This window comes from Pollicipes pollicipes, unplaced genomic scaffold, assembly GCF_011947565.3.
Source record: "Pollicipes pollicipes isolate AB1234 unplaced genomic scaffold, Ppol_2.1 Scaffold_1600;HRSCAF=1878_pilon_pilon_pilon, whole genome shotgun sequence".
Classification (NCBI taxonomy): Eukaryota; Metazoa; Arthropoda; class Thecostraca; order Pollicipedomorpha; family Pollicipedidae; genus Pollicipes; species Pollicipes pollicipes.
The window spans coordinates 7,633,191-7,652,823 of NW_023595962.1; the positions used below are offsets into that span (position 1 = coordinate 7,633,191).

The 19,633-nt window shown below is 56.5% G+C and overlaps 1 protein-coding gene across 1 annotated transcript in view; it reads right to left on the reverse strand.

Annotated features, from left to right (window-relative positions):
• LOC119093337 (actin cytoskeleton-regulatory complex protein pan1) overlaps nucleotides 1-14,991 on the reverse strand; it is a 40,122-nt gene extending 25,131 nt beyond the window's left edge. The window contains exons 1-6 of the mRNA XM_037216288.1: nucleotides 14,907-14,991; nucleotides 13,724-13,879; nucleotides 9,030-9,097; nucleotides 7,992-8,151; nucleotides 7,274-7,363; nucleotides 5,466-5,553 (exon numbers count right to left, since the gene is read on the reverse strand). Of these exons, the coding sequence (XP_037072183.1) occupies nucleotides 5,466-5,553; nucleotides 7,274-7,363; nucleotides 7,992-8,151; nucleotides 9,030-9,097; nucleotides 13,724-13,819 (502 nt within the window). The 5' untranslated portion in view covers nucleotides 13,820-13,879; nucleotides 14,907-14,991. The remainder of the gene's footprint in view (nucleotides 1-5,465; nucleotides 5,554-7,273; nucleotides 7,364-7,991; nucleotides 8,152-9,029; nucleotides 9,098-13,723; nucleotides 13,880-14,906) is intronic.
• Nucleotides 14,992-19,633: the final 4,642 nt, after the last annotated feature.

Genomic DNA, 19,633 nt, shown 5'->3' on the forward strand with positions numbered 1-19,633 from the left:
GGAACAAGCAAATGACCTCCTTCCGACCACTCATCGCGCCAGCAACAGTACGGCTGCACCCGGCGGCGGGACCCGCCAGAGCACACCGACCGTGTGTGTGTCACTGGAGCTTTACTCCGACCACCCATCCCGCCAGCAACAGTACGGCTGCACCCGGCGGCGGGACCGGCCAGAGCACACCGACCGTGTGTGTGTCACTGGAACTTTACTCCGACCACCTATCCCGCCAGCAACAGTACGGCTGCACATGGAGACGGGACCCGCCAGAGCACACCGACCGTGTGTGTGTCACTGGAGCTTTACTCCGACCACCCATCCCGCCAGCAACAGTACGGCTGCACCCGGCGGCGGGACCCGCCAGAGCACACCGACCGTGTGTGTGTCACTGGAGCTTTACTCCGACCACCCATCCCGCCAACAACAGTACGGCTGCACATGGAGACGGGACCGGCCAGAGCACACCGACCGTGTGCGTGTCACTGGAGCTTTACGAAGCACTCGAAGCTGCTCGAAGCTTACGAAGCTGCTGAGGCTGTGACGTCACCTGCCTCGCACCCTGGCGGGCAGGGCGGGCATCACGGAGGATCGAGCCTGCACCGGCCGTGCACCCTCCCCACCTAAACAACCGCAACCCCCGAGCAGTCACACTCAGGCCATCCCAGCGCGCCGCATCCAGGCACGGCGAACGAGACCATGCCGGGCGGTTCCGGATCGAGACGGGGCTCGAATCCCGGCCGCCGACGCCGACGCGCCGAGCTGTCACGCTGAGAGGCGCCGCGGGCGACGACAGGAGAGCGGACGTCGATCAGACGGACAGGCGGGACGGACAGACCAGTGGGCAGACCGAACGGACGGGCGGGACGGACAGACCAGTGGATGGACCGAACGGACTGGCGGGACGGACAGACCAGTGGATGGACCGAACGGACAGGCGGGATGGACAGACCAGCGGACAGACCGAACGGACCTGCGGGACGGACAGACCAGCGGACAGACCGAACGGACAGGCGGGACGGACAGACCAGTGGACAGACCGAACGGACGGGCGGGACGGACAGACCAGTGGATGGACCGAACGGACTGGCGGGACGGACAGACCAGTGGATGGACCGAACGGACTGGCGGGACGGACAGACCAGTGGATGGACCGAACGGACTGGCGGGACGGACAGACCAGTGGATGGACCGAACGGACTGGCGGGACGGACAGACCAGTGGATGGACCGAACGGACTGGCGGGACGGACAGACCAGTGGATGGACCGAACGGACCGGCGGGACGGACAGACCAGTGGATGGACCGAACGGACTGGCGGGACGGACAGACCAGCGGGCAGACCGAACGGACCGGCGGGACGAACAGACCAGTGGACAGACCGAACAGACGGGCGGGACGGACAGACCAGTGGACAGACCGAACAGACGGGCGGGACGGACAGACCAGTGGACAGACCGAACGGACCGGCGGGACGGACACACCAGTGGATGGACCGAACGGACTGGCGGGACGGACAGACCAGCGGGCAGACCGAACGGACCGGCAGGACGGACAGACCAGTGGACAGACCGAACGGACCGGCGGGACGGACAGACCAGTGGATGGACCGAACGGATTGGCGGGACGGACAGACCAGTGGGCAGACCGAACGGACCGGCGGGACGGACAGACCAGTGGACAGACCGAACGGACCGGCGGGACGGACAGACCAGTGGATGGACCGAACGGACTGGCGGGACGGACAGACCAGTGGGCAGACCGAATTGACCGGCAGGACAGGTCAGCCAGAAGCCAAAAAGACGGACGGGCAGGACAGGACAAGACAGGCCAAGACAGATCAGCCAGTAGCCAGACCGAACGGGCGGGCAGGATAGGCCACCCAGCAGACAGGCCGAGTTGACAGGCAGGACAAGCCAGCCAGAAGCCCGACAGAACGGACGGACAGGACAGGCTAGCCAGAAGCCAGACCGGACGGACGGGCAGTACAGGTCAGTCAGAAGCCAGACAGAACGCACGGGCAGGACAGGCTAGCCAGAAGTCAGACCGGACGGACGGGCAGGACAGGCTAGCCAGAAGCCAGACCGGACGGACGGGCAGGACAGGCTAGCCAGAAGCCAGACCGGACGGACGGGCGGACCAGTGGCAGGGCCGGGTCAGACGGAGCAGCGTTCGACGGGAGGATCGTTCACATCGGCCGAATCGGGAGTCGGTCAAACCGTCGCCCAACGGCGGGTCGGTGGGTCAGTGGGTCGGTGGGTGGGTCGACCGGTTGGTGGGTGGGAAGGTGGGCCGCGGGTCGGCGAGTCGGTGGGCGGGGCAGTGGGTTGATGGGTCGGTGGGTCGGCGGGTCGGCGGGTCGGTGGGTAGGTCGACCGGTTGGTGGGTGGGAAGGTGGGCCGCGGGTCGGCGAGTCGGTGAACGGGGCAGTGGGTCGGCGGGTTGTGGATGGATCGGTGGGTCGGCGGGTCGGTGGGTGGGTCGGTGGGTCGGCGGGTAAGTAAGTGGGTCGATGGGTCGTCGGCGGGTGGGTCGGTCTGTCCGCCGGCGGGTCGCAGGTGTCGGGGCGGCGGCCGACTGTAAACCGCCGGCGGCGATCAATAGTCGGTCTCGGCCACAGCTCCATAGCGGCCACTAAGCCAGACCGGGCCGCCAACACCCCCGGCTGCAGGCGAGACCGGGGCGCCGGTGCACTCGGCTACAGGTCAGACCGGGGCACGGCGCACCCGGCTGCAGGGGAACGACACGCACTGGACTATCCGGGCACGGACACTCCACACATCGCCCACCGAAAAACCGACACGCGACAGCGCGCGGAGCCTGCTAACGCGGGTTCGCGCGGGGGATCCATGCACGGGCGTTACGAGGTAACCTAACAGCAAGAGCCTGGCACATGCGACCGACCGGCTCCATGCATAACACCGGCAACGCCAGTGACGCCGTACAGAGGACAACAACGGCCATCAAGGCTCCGACGGCACGGGGACGGGCAGGTCGGAGCTCAAGCAGCCCACAGTGGCCAGCGGCGCACGCGCGCGCCACATGGGTCCCCAGGCTATTACACACGCGATGACCTTTGCTCCCGGCGGCCCCCACAGAGCCGGATGCAGGAGCTGACCAACTTAGATGGACGGCAAGCAAGTGTCGGCATGACAGTGTCCGTCCCGGTGGGAACCCTCGCCGCATGCACATGGGCAGCAAAGTTCGGCGACCGAGAAACTCAACGTGGGCAGCTTCCGTGAGGACTTGGTGAGTTCACCGGAGCAAGGAGCGCCTCAACCGCGACGGTAACTACAAACAGACGATATGTCGCGGCTTTGAACCTTCCGACATCGATTCCCAACAACCATTTACACTGCTGTGGGTCCTCTTATCTCCCATTCCCCTGACATTGACCACACTTTCATCGCTCCACGGAACTCCATCTACACCTCTCGGGCCACACTGCTGGTCGTGGTCACTGACACATCTCAACGTCTCCACAGCCGCCGCCGGCAAAGCCCGTAATCCCTCTCCCGTGCTTCACACTCCATGAGGCCGCTGGCGGCTCCGCAGCCGCCGCCGGCGGTGCCCGTGAACCGCTCTCCCGACCTCCAGACACTACGAGAGAGCGCCAACGGCTCCGCAGCCGCCGCCGACAGAGCCCGTGACCGCTCTCCCGACCTCCAGACACTCCGAGGGACCGCTGGCGGCTCCGCAGCCGCCGCCGGCACAGAGACCGTGACCCCTCTCCCGAGCTTCAGACACTCCGAGGGACCGCTGGCGGCTGCTGATGGCCCCGGCCCGGCGCCGCTGGAGGCTGAGCGCCGCCGTCAGAGACCGTGACCCCTCTCCCAAGCTTCAGACACTCCGAGGGACAGCTGACGGCTGCTGACGGCCCGGCCCGCCGCCGCTGGAGGCTGAGCGCCGCCGTCAGCCAGCCGTGTCGGCCGCGCGCCACTATTTCCGGCGGCCGGGCTCTGCATGCACCGACCGTGCGGCGGCCGAAGTTGGCTCACTCTCGCCGCAGACACGCGGCGCACGGGGGCAGAGCAGACCGCGCAGAGAAGGAACGGGCGGTGCAGAACGGGGGCGGGAGGAGCAAGAGCGGACGGAGCACAGCGCACAGAGAGCGGGCATAGTAGAGCGTGCAGAGAGGGAGCGGGCGGACCAGAGTGCGCAGCGAGGGAGCGGGCGGAGAGCACGCAGTGCCGCCTAGGCCGCTGCCATGTATGCAGACGGAACGCTCCCACACTGAACTGTGTCCGTTCCAAACGTCTCCCGCCTCCGTAGCCCTGACCGGAAATGCGTACCGCAAGTGTTTAGAGTCGACACGCACGGTAGGGTTCCGTCACCTACTCTATCTGAGCACGTGTTAAATACCACGCCACTGATTGTGTTTACTCCCGTAGCATATCTCCAGTCCTTCCACTCGCCCCGTCTGTGCTCCCCGATAACAACGAAAATTGTAAGGCCGTCCATCTGGCCTTTCTCAACATGGCTATTTGGTCTGCAGTCCGGACGTTCGCATCGTTCATTCCTCACACAAGAGGTGATTGCGAGGGGGGGGGGGACAATCAGCACCAGATCGACTCCTGAAGCTGACTTTGTCCTGTCTGACCCCCCCCCCCCCCCTCCCACCTCACCCCAGGTCACGACCGCGGTGCCCTGTCGACACGGCTGTGTAGGGGGCGACGCCATGAGCGAGCGTGGCGCAGCGCTGGACCGGCTCCGGGGGCAGGCCGACCAGGCTCCCCCCCCCTCCCCCCTCCCCACGGCCAGTGCCGGACGCCTCACGTAGTCGGCTCATCGGAGGATAAGCCGTCTGTCATGTCACGGCTGACAGGATGACAGCTGTCACCTGACACACGTCTGGAGGGGAAGCTTTCGACGCCTTTGAAGCACGTCCGCGGGCCCTCGAACAGCGTAGCCTAGCTCGTTTAAACGACGTCCACTGTAACAACTCCAGGTCAGATCGACGTCCACTGTGCGAGCTCCTGGACAGATCGACGTCCACTGTGCGAGCGCCAGGTCAGATGGACGTCCACTGTGCGAGCTCCTGGTCAGATCGACGTTCACTGTGCGAGCTCCTGGTCAGATCGACGTTCACTGTGCGAGCTCCTGAACGGATCGACATCCAGTGTGCGAGCTCCTGGACAGATCGACATCCAGTGTGCGAACTCCTGGTCGGATCCACATCCACTGTGCGAGCTCCTGATCAGATCGCTAAAACCGTGGTCTGGCAGGTTTGGCCACAGTTTGAATGTGGAATTTGTTGCACATAACACATGAGTGCATCACAAGCCTCAACCGACATAACGGTCGTAATGCACAACAAACGCAACACAAAAGGATTGCAGATAACCCTGGACGCGTACTTGCTAAGTGATCTCAGCATATGTCTTAAAAATGACATGAGGGGATAGAGTCTACAGATACATGACAGGGTTACAGTCTCACAAGCTAGCATGATCCAGGTGCGCAGGACTGACCTTCCACCGCGATGACCTTGTCCTTAGCCGCCTGCAGGGCAGCCTCGGACCTGTGCTCCAGGTCGGTCAGGGCGACCTTGTACTGGACCTGCGGATAACAACAGGACGCGTCAGTAATCATCGGGGATTACCTAACGACTCACGTGACGGGACAGCCCATTACCTTGACAGCCACCCGCGACGCCTGTCGCGCTAAAGTGGGAAAACAGGCGAAAATCGATCCCGGCCGGGTTTCGAACCGGGGGCTGTCAATTCCGCATGCACGAAGCACTAGCTTCCCCGTTTGTCAGCGATGCCGCCAAATGGCCCCTGAGCCAAAACGTTGAGCGTCATCGATTAGAGCATAAGCTGCCCATTGGCAAGAGTTTTAAGGGAGCAGAAATGGTGTAATAATAATGGTGGTGTAATATGTTGCGCCATATAAGAACAGATCACGCCATCTTGTTACGCCATATGTTGCGCCATGTTATAGTCACGCGTATAAAACACAAATGACGTGTATAATATAATATGTTGCACCGCACGAATTAAGCAAAGACGTGGTTTCTGTGCATGACCAATAAGTTTAAAAGACGGACTGACTGATCCAAAAACAGCCCCCCTAGCCCCCCCCCCCCCCCCCCCAGCACAACCATAAGATCAGTAATACCCTGGATGTAACTCCACCCACTGCCCTTCGTATCCTGCGGAATACCACACGCTGAAGGGGTTGGCACACGCGGGAGCGCGAGTGTGGTCCGCGTCACGTACACCCCGTGGATCAACGAGCAGGCGGTGTCAAAGTAAGGTGACCCAAGAGACCAGGGCCTGGGTAACAGCGGCGTCTCCTGTATCCTCCCCGATTGTTAACTGAGGACGCTTCCTGTCCTCCGTCACGAAACAAGGCCGGGCCGAGACCTGGCCGGAGGCCTGTGTCGGTGTGTGACGCGGGCGTGACGGGCGTAACGGCAGCGCGTGTCCCACGGGCGGGGGGGGGGGGGGGCGCCACGTCAGGCGGGCGCTCCGTCCCAGCGGGGATCTCCGCCGGCCAGTCGTGGAGGCCTCAGACGGCTGACGGCGAGGACGCCGCAGCCAGCGGCGAACAGCAGCAGCGCCGGCGCATCTCACAGCCGCAAGGAAAGAAACACAAAGAAAGAAAGAAGACACGGCATGTGTGTTCGGAGTCGGCAGACACTGAACACACATGCCGTGTGCTCCGTGAACAGGACACCGCACCGCCCACGGGCGGGCCCTCACTCGGGGTAAGCTGATTTCGAACTTGACCGCTCCGTTATTCCAAGATGGCGGATATCTCGGGGCGGTCGCAGGCCCGTCCAGAGACGGCTGGTGCCTCAGAGCACTGGCGGGACGGTTTTGAGCCATGCCTGCGCCTGGCAGACTGTTGGGTAGTCTAGAGGTGGCGGGCGGTATCGCCAGGTGACCCCTAGTCCTCCGCGTTTGTTTCCCTGCAGACTCCAATGACTCCTATTTGGGGGGAAACCTGACGACAGTTGCAGTCTTGCCATACTTACCATGGCCGACTCTGCACCCTGCTTATGGTCTTGTCATACTTGCCATGGCCAACTCTACACCCTGCTTATAGTCTTGTCACACTTACCATGGCCAACTCTGCGCCCTGCTTATGATCTTGTCACACTCACCATGGCCAACTCTGCACCCTGCTTATAGTCTTGTCACACTTACCATGGCCAACTCTGCACCCTGTTTAGTCTTGCCACACTCACCATGGCCGACTCTGCGCCTTGCTTATGGTCTAGCCACACTCACCATGGCCAACTCTGCACCCCGCTTAGTCTGGCCACACTCACCATGGCCGACTCTGCGCCCTGCTTATGGTCCTCCAGTTCGACGAGCCGCTCCGACATTGTCTTCAGCTGGGCTGACTTCGTCTGTACCTCCTGCAAACACGGCCGTCAAATACGCCGTAAAACACGCCGCACTAACGAAACCTGGCGGCAGGAGATAGAAACACGGCTTCGCTACGCGTCCACCGGTGACGCCACATCTAATACCGGCGATAGGACATTAGACAGAATATTGGCGATAGTAAAAACTTTCCCGTCTTCCAGAGCACTTCGCGTCGGCAGGCTGGGACTACAGACATCAACGGCACCACCAAGATAGCTCACGAAACGAACGTTCATCCTAATATATACTTGTCTGGCCGGAGAGACCCCACCCTCCCACGTGAAACAAGCTCAATTAGGACGAGCTATTTTGGTGAGCTATGAAGAAGGGAGGAGTTTAGATTGCCTATCTGGTGTTATTGTTACTGAAAACCACCTACGGCGGGGGGGGGGGAATCTCCTCAGGATTTGAGTAGTTGGTGACCTCCATGAGGCCTTAAGCTGTGACTGACGTACAAGAGGCGTTGTTGGAGAGGAGCTCCTTGAAAGAAGACCTCTCGCATGGACGAGCTTGTCAGCACGCTCCCACGAGACGTAGTCGTGGCTACTCCCTGCTCTCCCCGAGCGGCGCCACTGGTGACAGTCCCCTCCCGCGCGCGAGGCTGCGCCGATAACTGACCTCCCTCAGGCGGGTCAGCTCCGCCAGCTGACTGGCCAGCTCGGCCTCGTGTCGACTGCAGTCTCGGTGCAGCTGCGCCACCAGCCGCGAGCCCTCCTCCAGACTGCGCGTCTGCTCCTGGTGCCGCGCCAACAGGCGCTTGTATCGCCCGATCAGCTGACTGCCGGGCGAGCGGGGCGCAGGTCAGCTGGCACGGAGGGCTCAGGTCAGCAGGTGGAGAGGGTTCAGGTCAGCTGGTGGACGAGGCCCACGTCAGCTGACAGGCAGGGCTCAAGTCAGCTGGCATATGGAACTCAGGTCAGCTGGCGGGAAGCGCTCAGGTCAGCCGGCATATGGGCCTCAGGTCAGCTGGTGGGAAGGGCTCAGGTCAGCTGGCAGGGAGGGCTCGGGTCAGCAGGCCGGTGGGGCTCAGGTCAGCCGGCGGGCAGGGTTCAGGTCAGCTGGTGGACGAGGCTCAGGTCAGTTGGCTGGCAGAGCTCAGGTCAATGGGCAGGCAGGGCTCAAGTCAGCTGACGTATGGGGCTCAGGTCAGCTGGCGGGCAGGCCTCAGGTCAGTTGGCAGGCAGAGCTCAGGTCTACTGGCCGGCAGAGCTCACAAGGGCACGCTCCACTGACGTGGCGACGTCCACAGCGACGCTCAGGTCAGCCGGGCAATCCAACCGAAGTGTCGCGTGCTTTAACAGGCGGAGCACGTTAACGACGCCGTTGACAATGTCATAGGCGTCCTGTTAAGTGGCAACAGTCACGGTCAGGGGCGTATGCATGGTTTCACAATGAGGGAGGTACAACTCCAGCAATGTTGAGTGAAAAATCCGTTAATGAGCAAAGCTAAGCCATTTCTTTACACATGCGCATATTCATTTTATACAATTCCCGTGTCTACGCCGACCTTTTAACCGTTGACTTGATTCAAAACCACATAACTGCTTTTAAAATCATAAAAGGGCAGGGCACGTGCCCCCGCGCCTACCCCTGAATACGCTCCTTGTCACGGTACACCAAGCGACCGGCACTGCGCGCGGGGCTGCGCTCACTCACTCGGTGTTGATAATCTTCATCTTGATGCGGTCCATCTCCATCCACTGCCTACGCAGCTCCGCCATCTCCTGCAGCAGAAATTAGCAGCATCACAAGGTAGCCTTCTTGCCGCCACAGTATTCCGCCGGATAACGATATGGATGGGAGCTTTCAGAGCAAGCCTTTTGCGCGTAACATGTGCGGAGCCTACCTCCAAGCATGAAAATGACTCATCAGATGTCGTCGCCCCACCCCTCTTGATACGGGCTGAGCGCCGCCGGCGAACTGTGCAGCGCTGATCAGCACAGCGCCGGTCCCCAGCGCTGGTCGCCAGCGTTGGTCAGCGGCGCCCAGTGGCGCCACAGCGAACGGCGTACCAGTCATCCGCTCTCAAAACCCTCCGGCTGGGGATCAGGCCGGTCTGGCCGGCAGCGGGCCGGCTCGCCCGGAGAAGAGCTCACCCGCCCGCACGCCCACGCACCCAACCGAACACGCACCCGGGAGCAAGCTAAGACGGCGCTGAGAGAGCTAGTGCACCATGCTGGGACCGTGCTGGTGTACCATGCTGGTGTACCGTGCTAGTGTACCGTGCTTGGACTGTGCTGGTGTACCGTGCTGGTGTGCCGTGCTGGGACTGTGCTGGTGTACCGTGCTGGTGTACCGTGCTGGGACTGTACTAGTGTACCGTGCTGGTGTACCGTGCTGGGAGAGCTGGTATGCTGTGCTGGTGTACTGTGCTGGTATACTGTGCTGGGAGAGCTGGTATGCTGTGCTGGTGTACTGTGCTGGGAGAGCTGGTATACTGTGCTGGTATACTGTGCTGGGAGAGCTGGTATACTGTGCTGGTATATTGTGCTGGGAGAGCTGGTGTACCGTGACTGACGACTGATTGCGATGCATTTCATTTTTGTTGGGTGCCTTACGAACGAAGAAAATTACGAATGGGCTGATGCGGAATGTATGATGACTGAATGATGACTAAACAACGACCATTATCTTAGGAATGAACACATAACATCAGTTCTCACGAAGACACTATCAATCAATAGATGCATGAGAAGTATGCCGTAATGCCAAGAAAGTTTTGTGCCTTCGCACGACCGATCTCGGATCGTGAGCGATTAAAAAACGCTTGACCATTCAGTAACGGCAGCGGCACCACCACATCGCTGACAATCGGCCCGTCTTGCTCTGATGTCACAGGCAACCCAAGGCCGGACGGCCTGCGCCGGATGTGACCACCGGCATCACACAGACGCGCACATACACAGCCCCTGCACCGCCAATGACAGGAAGGAGGGGGGAGGGGGCTGTGGCCACCGGGATCACACAGACGCGCACATACACAGCCGCCTGCACCGCCACGGACCGGGGGGGGGGGGAGGGGATGACCTGCGGCCGCGCCACTCCCGGCCTCAGGCGGCAGGAGGGGGAGGGGGAGGGGGAGGGGGGGGGGAGGGTCACGCCAAGAGGGGCGGAGACCACGGGCGCGGGCAGCCCCTGCGTCGACAGGGCCAGTACCCAGCCGGGGCAACAGCAGTCACGGCGGACCTGCCGCCGGACACGGCACCGCGGTCTCGGTCACACCGCATACCTGTCCGGACGTCGAATGACTGCTGCGTGTTTGAGTAATGGGCGCGACGAGCACGTTTGCCCTCTCAGCCATGCCCGCCATACATTCCGTTAAAGACGAATTGACGCGTGTGAGGTGCGTACACTCTTCTCGTGATGGGATCACTCATATGACCATTTCCGACCGCACAACCAGACACCGCCACATACCACTAGGTGCACAAACATGATACGTTGCAAGCTACAGACCGCTTATTTACGCGTCATAAATCATCCACTCCCTGATAAGTTGAGAACCACTGCAATCTCACGCCGGTGACGCAGGTCCGTCACCGAACAAGATGCGAGCCACACCCACTCACCTCCACCACACGCACAACGCGCACATGGCGGCAGCATCGCGAGCCCAGCTGGCGCCATCACTACCTTCACGACACCGGGGGGCCCGCCCCCGCCACCACACACAGCTTCACCGCCGCGGCGCCGCCCGCTGCGCAGCGCCGCCAGCCCCCTCCCCCTCCCAGACGGGGGGCGGGGCGGGGGCGGGACTTTGATCAAGGTCGGCGGGTGGTGAGATCGGCCCCTGTACGGCATGTGCGGGGGGGGGGGGCTGTAGGTGGCTGTCCGGAGGCTGGGCACCGACCAGCGAGGGCTGGCGGTCTGGGCCGGGGCCTGGTGCTGCGGTAGGTCACGGCGGGACACGGGAGGTCACGTCGGTCACGGCGGGTCACGGCGGGTCACGGCGGGACACGAGAGGTCACGTCGGTCACGGCGGGACACGGCAGGAGAGACGTGAGTCAGCAGAGGTCACTGAGTCAGCCTTCTCTGGCGTAGAACGGAGTTGGCATCGGGTGTGAATATGTGGTGTTGGTGTTGGACAACTTATAAGTTCGACAGCTCACGGCGAAGACACGCGGCAGCCTCGTGACGTCACCATCCGACCACTGAGCCCACATCCTCTACTGACACGCGCAGCGTCAACAGCCCGCCCACAGTCCAATGAAGGCGGGAGGCAGCGCGGCACACACGGGAGATCGGGTTTTGAAATTCGTGCAGCCTCCGAATGTACCGGGCTACGTGCGCTGAGCGCCCACGCGTCACCACCCAGCCCTGAAGAAAACAGCTTTTCCCAGCTCACCACGGTCTTTTGCCACAGCCATGCCCGAATGTCGGTCGGCGGGCGCGTCGTCTGTGTGGCAGCCCTGTCCGCCTGACAAGCTCGGTATCACAATCCCCTTGATACAATGGAGGCCCTACGGCGACCGTAAAAATACCTTTACAGTGAAGAAAACAAGACAAAAAACTGTTTTAGTCCGCGACCATCACCTGGGAGATGTTTTGGCTATCACACTCTGGCACCGACAAAAACACAAAAAACCGCACAAATAAGGTGTTACTAGCGCACGCATCCCTCAACCACCGCATCCCTCAACCACGGCATCTCTCATCCACGGCATCTCTCGACCATGGCATCTCTCAACCACCGCATCCCTCAACCACCACATCCCTCAACCACGGCATCTCTCAACCACCGCATTCCTCAACCACCGCGTCCCCCAACCACCGTATCCCTCAGCCACTGCATCCCTCAAACACCGCATCCCTCAACCACCGCGTCCCTCAAGCACCGCATCTCTCAACCACCGCATCTTTCAACAACTGCATCCCTCAACCATGCTTTGCACGCATGTGTACAAGAACAGATTAATTTTACTTTCAGGAATATGGTGCCGGTGGAAATAAGTCATGTGTTCCATGTATGCTTTGCATCTATGACATGAACTTAAAGCCTTTCCATTATGTGCTGCTTTGTGATGAAATGACCTGCTACTACCAGGTTGCCTATGCTGCTCTGTGAGGAAATGACCTGCTATCTGCCAGGTTGCCTGTGGTGCTCTGTGAGGAAATGACCTGCTATCTACCAGGTTGCCTGTGCTGCTCTGTGATGAGATGACCTGCTATCTACCAGGTTGCCTGTGCTGCTCTGTGATGAAAAGACATGCTATCTACCAGGTTGCCTGGACCCTAAGTTACATGCTCGACCATATCCACGCCATGCCGAGCTAAGTCATTGTCATGCCATAAAGACATAACTATACTATCATGCCAGAATGCCAGACATATATGGAAAGGTGGTGAAGTCACTGGATGTAATAGTAACAACACTAGCAGGCTTGGCAATAAACTTAGCAGTACAAATATCTTGCTCTAATGCATACAAGAAGGCAATTTCTGCATAAATGCACAATGGATTTTATGGTAAAGTAGCATTAACACATCATTGTCATGACAACATTAAATAATACTGTGATGTTCCTATGATTGGCCTCTACCATCTGGAATGGATCCTTGACAATGATCTATTTTCATGGACCAATCTTGCCACACATTGCTATGGTACTGATATGTCAGTGCTTGCATAGCTGCACAACTTAGTGTTTTTATTTCATGTGAAGGTTGTCTACAATTTGCTGCATTATTCTAAGCAAACAACTTACAGTATGAATCAGGGTATATGCAACACATGTTTCTTTTTGGGTGCTCACTTTCTGGGGACTATCATGCCCAGTATGAATTGAAATTGCATTCCCTTAGGCAGCAGGATTACAGCATGGACTGTTCAAAGTATTGTGGGGAACCCTGGTTTAGCTTTTCAGATTATCAAGTAGAGCTAGAAGACAAAAAGAGAAACTTGTAACATGTTGGCACATTTCCAATATACAGATGGAGTCTAAGAGTACATTGTTGGGTGAAAATCAACAATGTGCTTATCCCAGACAATCCAAACCTGTCATCCAGACCACAAGGCAGCTGGGAGCAGACCAGTTCTCTTCAACAAGCTAGCAGAATCAGAGGTCACAGGGCACACTGGTCCCAGGGCACACTGGTCCCCAAGGCACACTGGTCCCAGGGCACACTGGTCCCAAGGCACACTGGTCCCAGGGCACACTGGTCCCCAAGGCACACTGGTCCCCTGGCACACTGGTCCCAAGGCACACTGGTCCCAGGGCACACTGGTCCCCAAGGCACACTGGTCCCCTGGCACACTGGTCCCAAGGCACACTGGTCCCAGGGCACACTGGTCCCCAAGCACACCAGTCCCTGGGCACACTGGTGCCAGGGCACACTGGCCCACCACTGACCTGCTGGGCCTGCAGACAGCCGGGACAGCTGGCACTGGCACCAATCTCTGGAGCATTGCCAGCAGCAAGCATGTCAAAAAATTCCTGGTCCGCCATGCTGTCCTTATGGAGTCACATTGTCAGGGATCAAGGCAGGAACAGCATTTTCTTGGTGAGCTGAAAAATAAAGGGCAGTAGCAGTCAGTGACTCTCTTCACTGAAAATGTGCATTTGTTAAACAACAGTTCAACTCTTGCAGAACTCCTGGGTAAAACTCATCATGATAGTTAGAATGAAAGGCTGTTAAACTCTTCAGATTTTATGCCACAATCCTTTTACTCAGGGGTGGTTCTATGCTCAGATCCAAGCATCCACATCACTTACAATCACTTGACCTATCATCTTATATGATAATGACAGTCACCATAGCTGAGTCAATACCACACTACTAAATGCAGCCTCACATTTTAAGCTCTGCTGCATGGACATGCAAAGCTTGGGGATTAAAAGCTCCAAACTCCTGTTTTCTTGCAGTAAGGCCTAATAGCAGGGGTCTCCCCCAACCCCGTGGCATCAGTGCCGCAGGATTGAGAAACAAGGTTTGATTTACTCAATTTCCTTGATGTGTGACATTGATGTTTTAACATATTCAGAAGCTACATTAAATGCATATATCACATAATATTCATATATCACATAACAGCACATTTGGCTGCTACATCATCCAGTCAACAATGAGGCCCATCTTTTGCTGCTCTTGTTTTGATGGCTTGATGCATCAGCATTATCTCAACTCCCACAGTGTCCACACAAATTGCTGCATTTCAGTCTTCAATGTAACAACTGCATGTTGAAGTGGCAAAATGGTACTTATATCTCTGCTTTGTATGTATCCTTGCTTTCTTATGGTCAAGTGTTAAGGGGTACAAATAAGTTGTCTAAGTTCTAAGTTGTCTAATATTTTCAATTCTGATGGAGTGTGAGCTTCAGTAAACACTCCCATTGGTGCTATCCACCACGAATGAAAGATCATTCTACTCTGCTGTCAATAACCTCCAGTTCCTCTTGCTAGCAACTGGCAAGCTCATAAGAGCTAAACCTTCCAACAACCCCTTGCATATTCGGCAATCAAAAATCCAGACCATTAAATGCACAGAATTTTTGCCACTGGCATGAGCATATTGAAAACATGGCGAATCCTCACCATGGGAAGTCAGGTCACCTAGCACCACTACCACGGCATCCAGCAAAACCATATCATGTTTTTATCCACTACACAACCACGAGGGTGTAGACGAATATCACGTTTTCCATCACGAGTGAACGTTTGTGCGGGCACCCTCTGTCATAGCTGCGTCATTTCTGTATTAGTTTGATAAAGCTTAACGTAGGTAAATACAATTATTTAGCGTTAGGAGGCAACACAGCCTTAGAGCAGGCAGGGACAGTGTGCACGTGTCCTTCCTCCAAGCATATAACTTCATATTTCTTTGTGAAGGCTATGGCCCCAAATGTTGGATCGGATCTCTAATGCTGAGCTGGGGTCAGCAATGTTGGGCTACCCCCAGCATTTGACTGGGCCCCGCTATATTCTGCTTGGCCTTCTTTTACAATGTGGTACCTGGCTCACGACGCCCCATCAGTTCTTTGGAGTACAGATAATTTAAGACTTTGTAGACGCTCGCGATTTACCATTTAAGAAAGACACTTATGTAGCACGATACCTAATAACTGATATAAGACGAAACCCGCAAAAAGAAACATTTTGTAAGCTGCTGGTGTAAAGTAATTTACCTGTCGTGGTGCGAGACTTGCTTGCCGTTCGCGGGCGGCATTGTGCGCACAAGCGGGAACGAGCGCAGGTACTGGCTTGTGCATGGCGCGTGCCTGCTTGCATCTGACACCTCGTAGTGGTGGGTCCGGGGATCTGTCGCCAGGCGGCCGTAACCCGTAGTGTCGGCTACGCCGGCACTGGAGACGCGGCCGGCCGCTAGGTGGCGGTAATGGCCGTACCAGGTATGCTAGGTGCCGCAATCGAGTTATGCGCCTACACGAGGAAGAGAACATTTCATCCCAGGGCGAGCACGATGAGGGAAGTGATGAACGGTTTTTCGAGGTACTCCGCATCGTGCCTCGTCTCTGGGGCATCGCACTGTGGCCTCTTCTTGAAGTCGGGCTAAAGAGGATGGGGCTCTGCGGCCCTTACGGGGGTGGGAGTGGATTCCTTCACGTGACTCTAAATATGTGCACTTTAAGTTTTGGCTCATATAGAATATACGTTCGTAATTATTTGTTGGCCAAAGCAAATTCCCAGGCGAGCGTCAGTGTTTAGAGGAGAAAGTGACGTAATAAGTTCGAGAAATGGCTATTGGAGTAACGTGTCTAATAAGAAGATGCGGTGGGCATATCTTTCCCTTCCAAGTGTGCTGTTCCGGAATTCCTCTGCGGTGAGCGCTAAGTGAACTCTTCCGGGCCCGCACACCTACCGTGTGGCAGGCGGAGCAAGTGCGCATTAATATGAGCCACGGTGCATTGATGTCGCCAATTGGTGAAACGCGACATTTCGCGGTACCGGCTGGCGCGGCACGCTGGCCAACAACGCGAGAACATCACACTCACCTCAGAGTGAATTTGTGTCATTGGGGCTTTACGACGCTTCTGAGACCATACGGGGACGCCTGTCTCTGCTCCTGGCAGAAAGGGCAGGCACTGCGGGGAATTAAACCTCACGGCGAATGGTTAAGCGCAAGAACATCCTATGCACATTATCTAGCTAGTGGTGCTTCTCAAGTGACATGCCATGACGCCAATATTGAAATTTTGGCAGTGATAACAGGAAGCGGCAAAACTATTAGAATTCGTATACTTCGGACGCGATATTCTCTCTCTTAGAAAAACATACGGCCAGCTCCCTGAAATATCTCAGATGCTTTGTGTCGTTGACATCAAAATATTAAAACCTTGTGGCGCACGTTTTGAGTGTCTTGAAGGAGCACGACAATTCCCTACCTCATTTTGAAGAAATGTGACACGAGCGATGCATAAACGACATGAGTGTTGGATATTAAATGCAAGGATGCTAGGTTTACAACGTCCCGGCGCGTAAAATCGTCTGGCATTCGAACTATGAGATAGTTGTAACACACCTGGCATAACAGTTGCGTGCAAAAGAAGCCTATCTTGTAATGGGTATCATACATAATACGTAACATGCAATGCGTGCGTATTTCGCGTACAAGTGCCTTCGCATTTTCATTAGCGTTGGCATGCACAACACCACGGGTTCATGCTGCGATGGTGTAACATCAGTCGCTCGTAATGCTATGACCGCTAATTTTGCTCAGATAATCTATCTCGAAATCGCACAGGTGTATTTTCCTGGTCAAGAGCTGAAGGGCCCTTTCGTCCCATCCCGGGGTGCGTAGCAACTACTATTCTGGCGATACGAGGACCGGGGTGCCCTGGTCGATTCGGAGGTCCTCATATCTCTGATGCGACAGTCTTTCTGACCGTGGCATCTGACACAGGATCGACGCAGGGACGCGCCACGGACGCAAAGGATCCCTTACCGGCTCAGGGTGTTCAATGTCGAATCGGTGCCGATGCACAAATTCGGCTTATCGACCCCTGCCTCCTGGTTGAAACGGTGCAGGGGCCTGGTTCGGTGCCGGGACATCTGAGTGGCACAGATCACCATTTCGATGTGAGCGCAAACCGTTGCATCATCATTTCCCACGTCTCCTGTCCTGTTCCTGTCTCCTGTCATTGTCAAGAGGGTCCTGACCAACACAAAAGACATTTTGTTGTTCGAAGTCCCGCTCCTGAAAATGCGCCCATGGCCGAGTTAGGGCGCAATGCCAACAAGGGCTCCCTTGTTGGGCAACTTGAGCCCCTGATCAACACAGGGGCTCGACCAATGCGCGATCTTTCTGACTGATACTCGGCGCCACGACGCTGCCCCGGCTTGGGAAAAAAGGCTCCAGGGCCGAGACCCGCGCGGAGGCGAGTGTTCGATACTGCCTTCCGCCTAAGGTCCTTTCGTACCTGGTCTGCCCTTTGGACCCTTCGATCAAACTCTTGAGCTACGTTCCCTTGCGGCCCAAGGGGCTTCTGGGACCCTCGGGACCTCAGTCCCGTGTTCCTGCTCACCGATAGTGGTGCCTTGGATCCTCGTGAAAATAAAAATGGGGTATTTTTTGCCGCCCTGTGGTGGGCTTAGAGACATTCATGGTGCCTCTCTAGAAGTGGGCGCCTCTTCAAAATGCAGACCGTGATGCCCGAAGTTAAGGCATCGGGTGTCTCTTCGTCAAGAGGTCCGACTAAGAATTTCGTCAGGATGGGATGCGAAGAATTAGCGTTGTCCTGATTCTGGTGTCCTTTGAAGATACAGATGCTGGGATTCTTTAAATTATTCGTTTGGATTGGTTGCCTGTCAATAACAAAGGTTATGTTACCCCAAAATAGAAGTTTTTTTGTGTGCCATCGCCGAGTAGGCTGATGCCGAGCTTCACCCATGGAGAGGTAACGAACACTGAGGTGCCATTAAAATTTGTTGCTTCTTGAAAATAAATGTTTGGGACCTATTGTGCTCCCCTGGAGTTGGGTGCCGGCGTAACTAATGTTTACGATAATCCACAATGAAGGATTTGTGGTGTCTCTTTTCCGGAAGGGGTTGATCCAGAATGTGGTCAGGATGGAAGGGAAACAAATTCTGGTGTCCCCTTAAACTGAGGGTTTCGGACCCTTTCAATGACATGCTTGGACTTTTGCATACAGTAGATAACTGGTTTGGTGCTGCGAATGAAGATTTTGGCGTTCCTTCGCCAATGGGCCGATCCTTGATTTCGTCAATGGAGCGCACGGGTGTTGCAATTTCCCCCGAAATTTGTTGCCTAGTAAATACAAGCGTTTTCGGACTCTTTGAGGTCTCCCCCGGAATTATGCATCGCTGGAAAACACAAGTTATGACTCCCCAAAAAGAAAGAAGGAAATTGGTGCCACTTCTCCGAACGTCGAAGAAAAGGCTTATCAGGTGTTTCGTCGTAGTGAAACGCACAGAAACACCTGAAAACAGGGGCCATGGTGTCCCAAAGTAAAGGTTTTGGTGGACCTCACCCAAGGAAGTGTTCAAGAACTTATTCCGGGGTGGAAGGCACAACATTGTTGTGTGTCTTGAAAATGAAGGTTTGTGCCCCCCCCCTGGTCGCCTCTGGGATTTGGCGCCTCTTGGAAATAAAGGCCAAGTGGTTTCGAAACAAAGGTTTTGGTATTCATTCACCACGACGTTTTGGTGCCACGAAGGGGCACCAAAACCTTATGAGTGGGCCAAGGGTGAGTAGGACGACTCATGCCTTCTCCAGCCCATCTCAGGGTACATCCTTGCCTGCATTGTGTGATTACAAGCAGAATGAGACCATCAAATTTGGACACTCCTGGGGCGTTACCATCATTCAACGAAACATTTTTGTTTAGTCCCAGCGGCTTTATTCAGACAGGCGCCCACCAGCCACTCAAAATCATTACCTTCCTCATTACCATCCTGGGACGGCCTCGAAGTGGCACATTTGTTGGTACATGCGGTGTTCAATATGGCAGGCAGGTGCTGTGTCCACCATAGCTTCCATTTTGGAGACTGCGATGAGACGTCTATAAATAAACATTATCCTCAAGAGATGAGCTCTTGAGGATCAGGACAGCTCGAGATGTTGAGTGCCGTCAAAAGGCTCATTGTCACACTACAATGCCGTTTAACTAGTAGCTTCCGATGTATCGAAGGCCGTTAAGCCACGTGAAAACTTTGCGCTCATAATACCGAAAAAAGAAAGGGAAGGACTTTCTTTCTTACGACCGTGGCGTTAAGTTGGCAATATTCGTGAATATATGTACCGGAAATTGGATAAACAGCATTTATGGGTTCGCCCCCCTTCCATC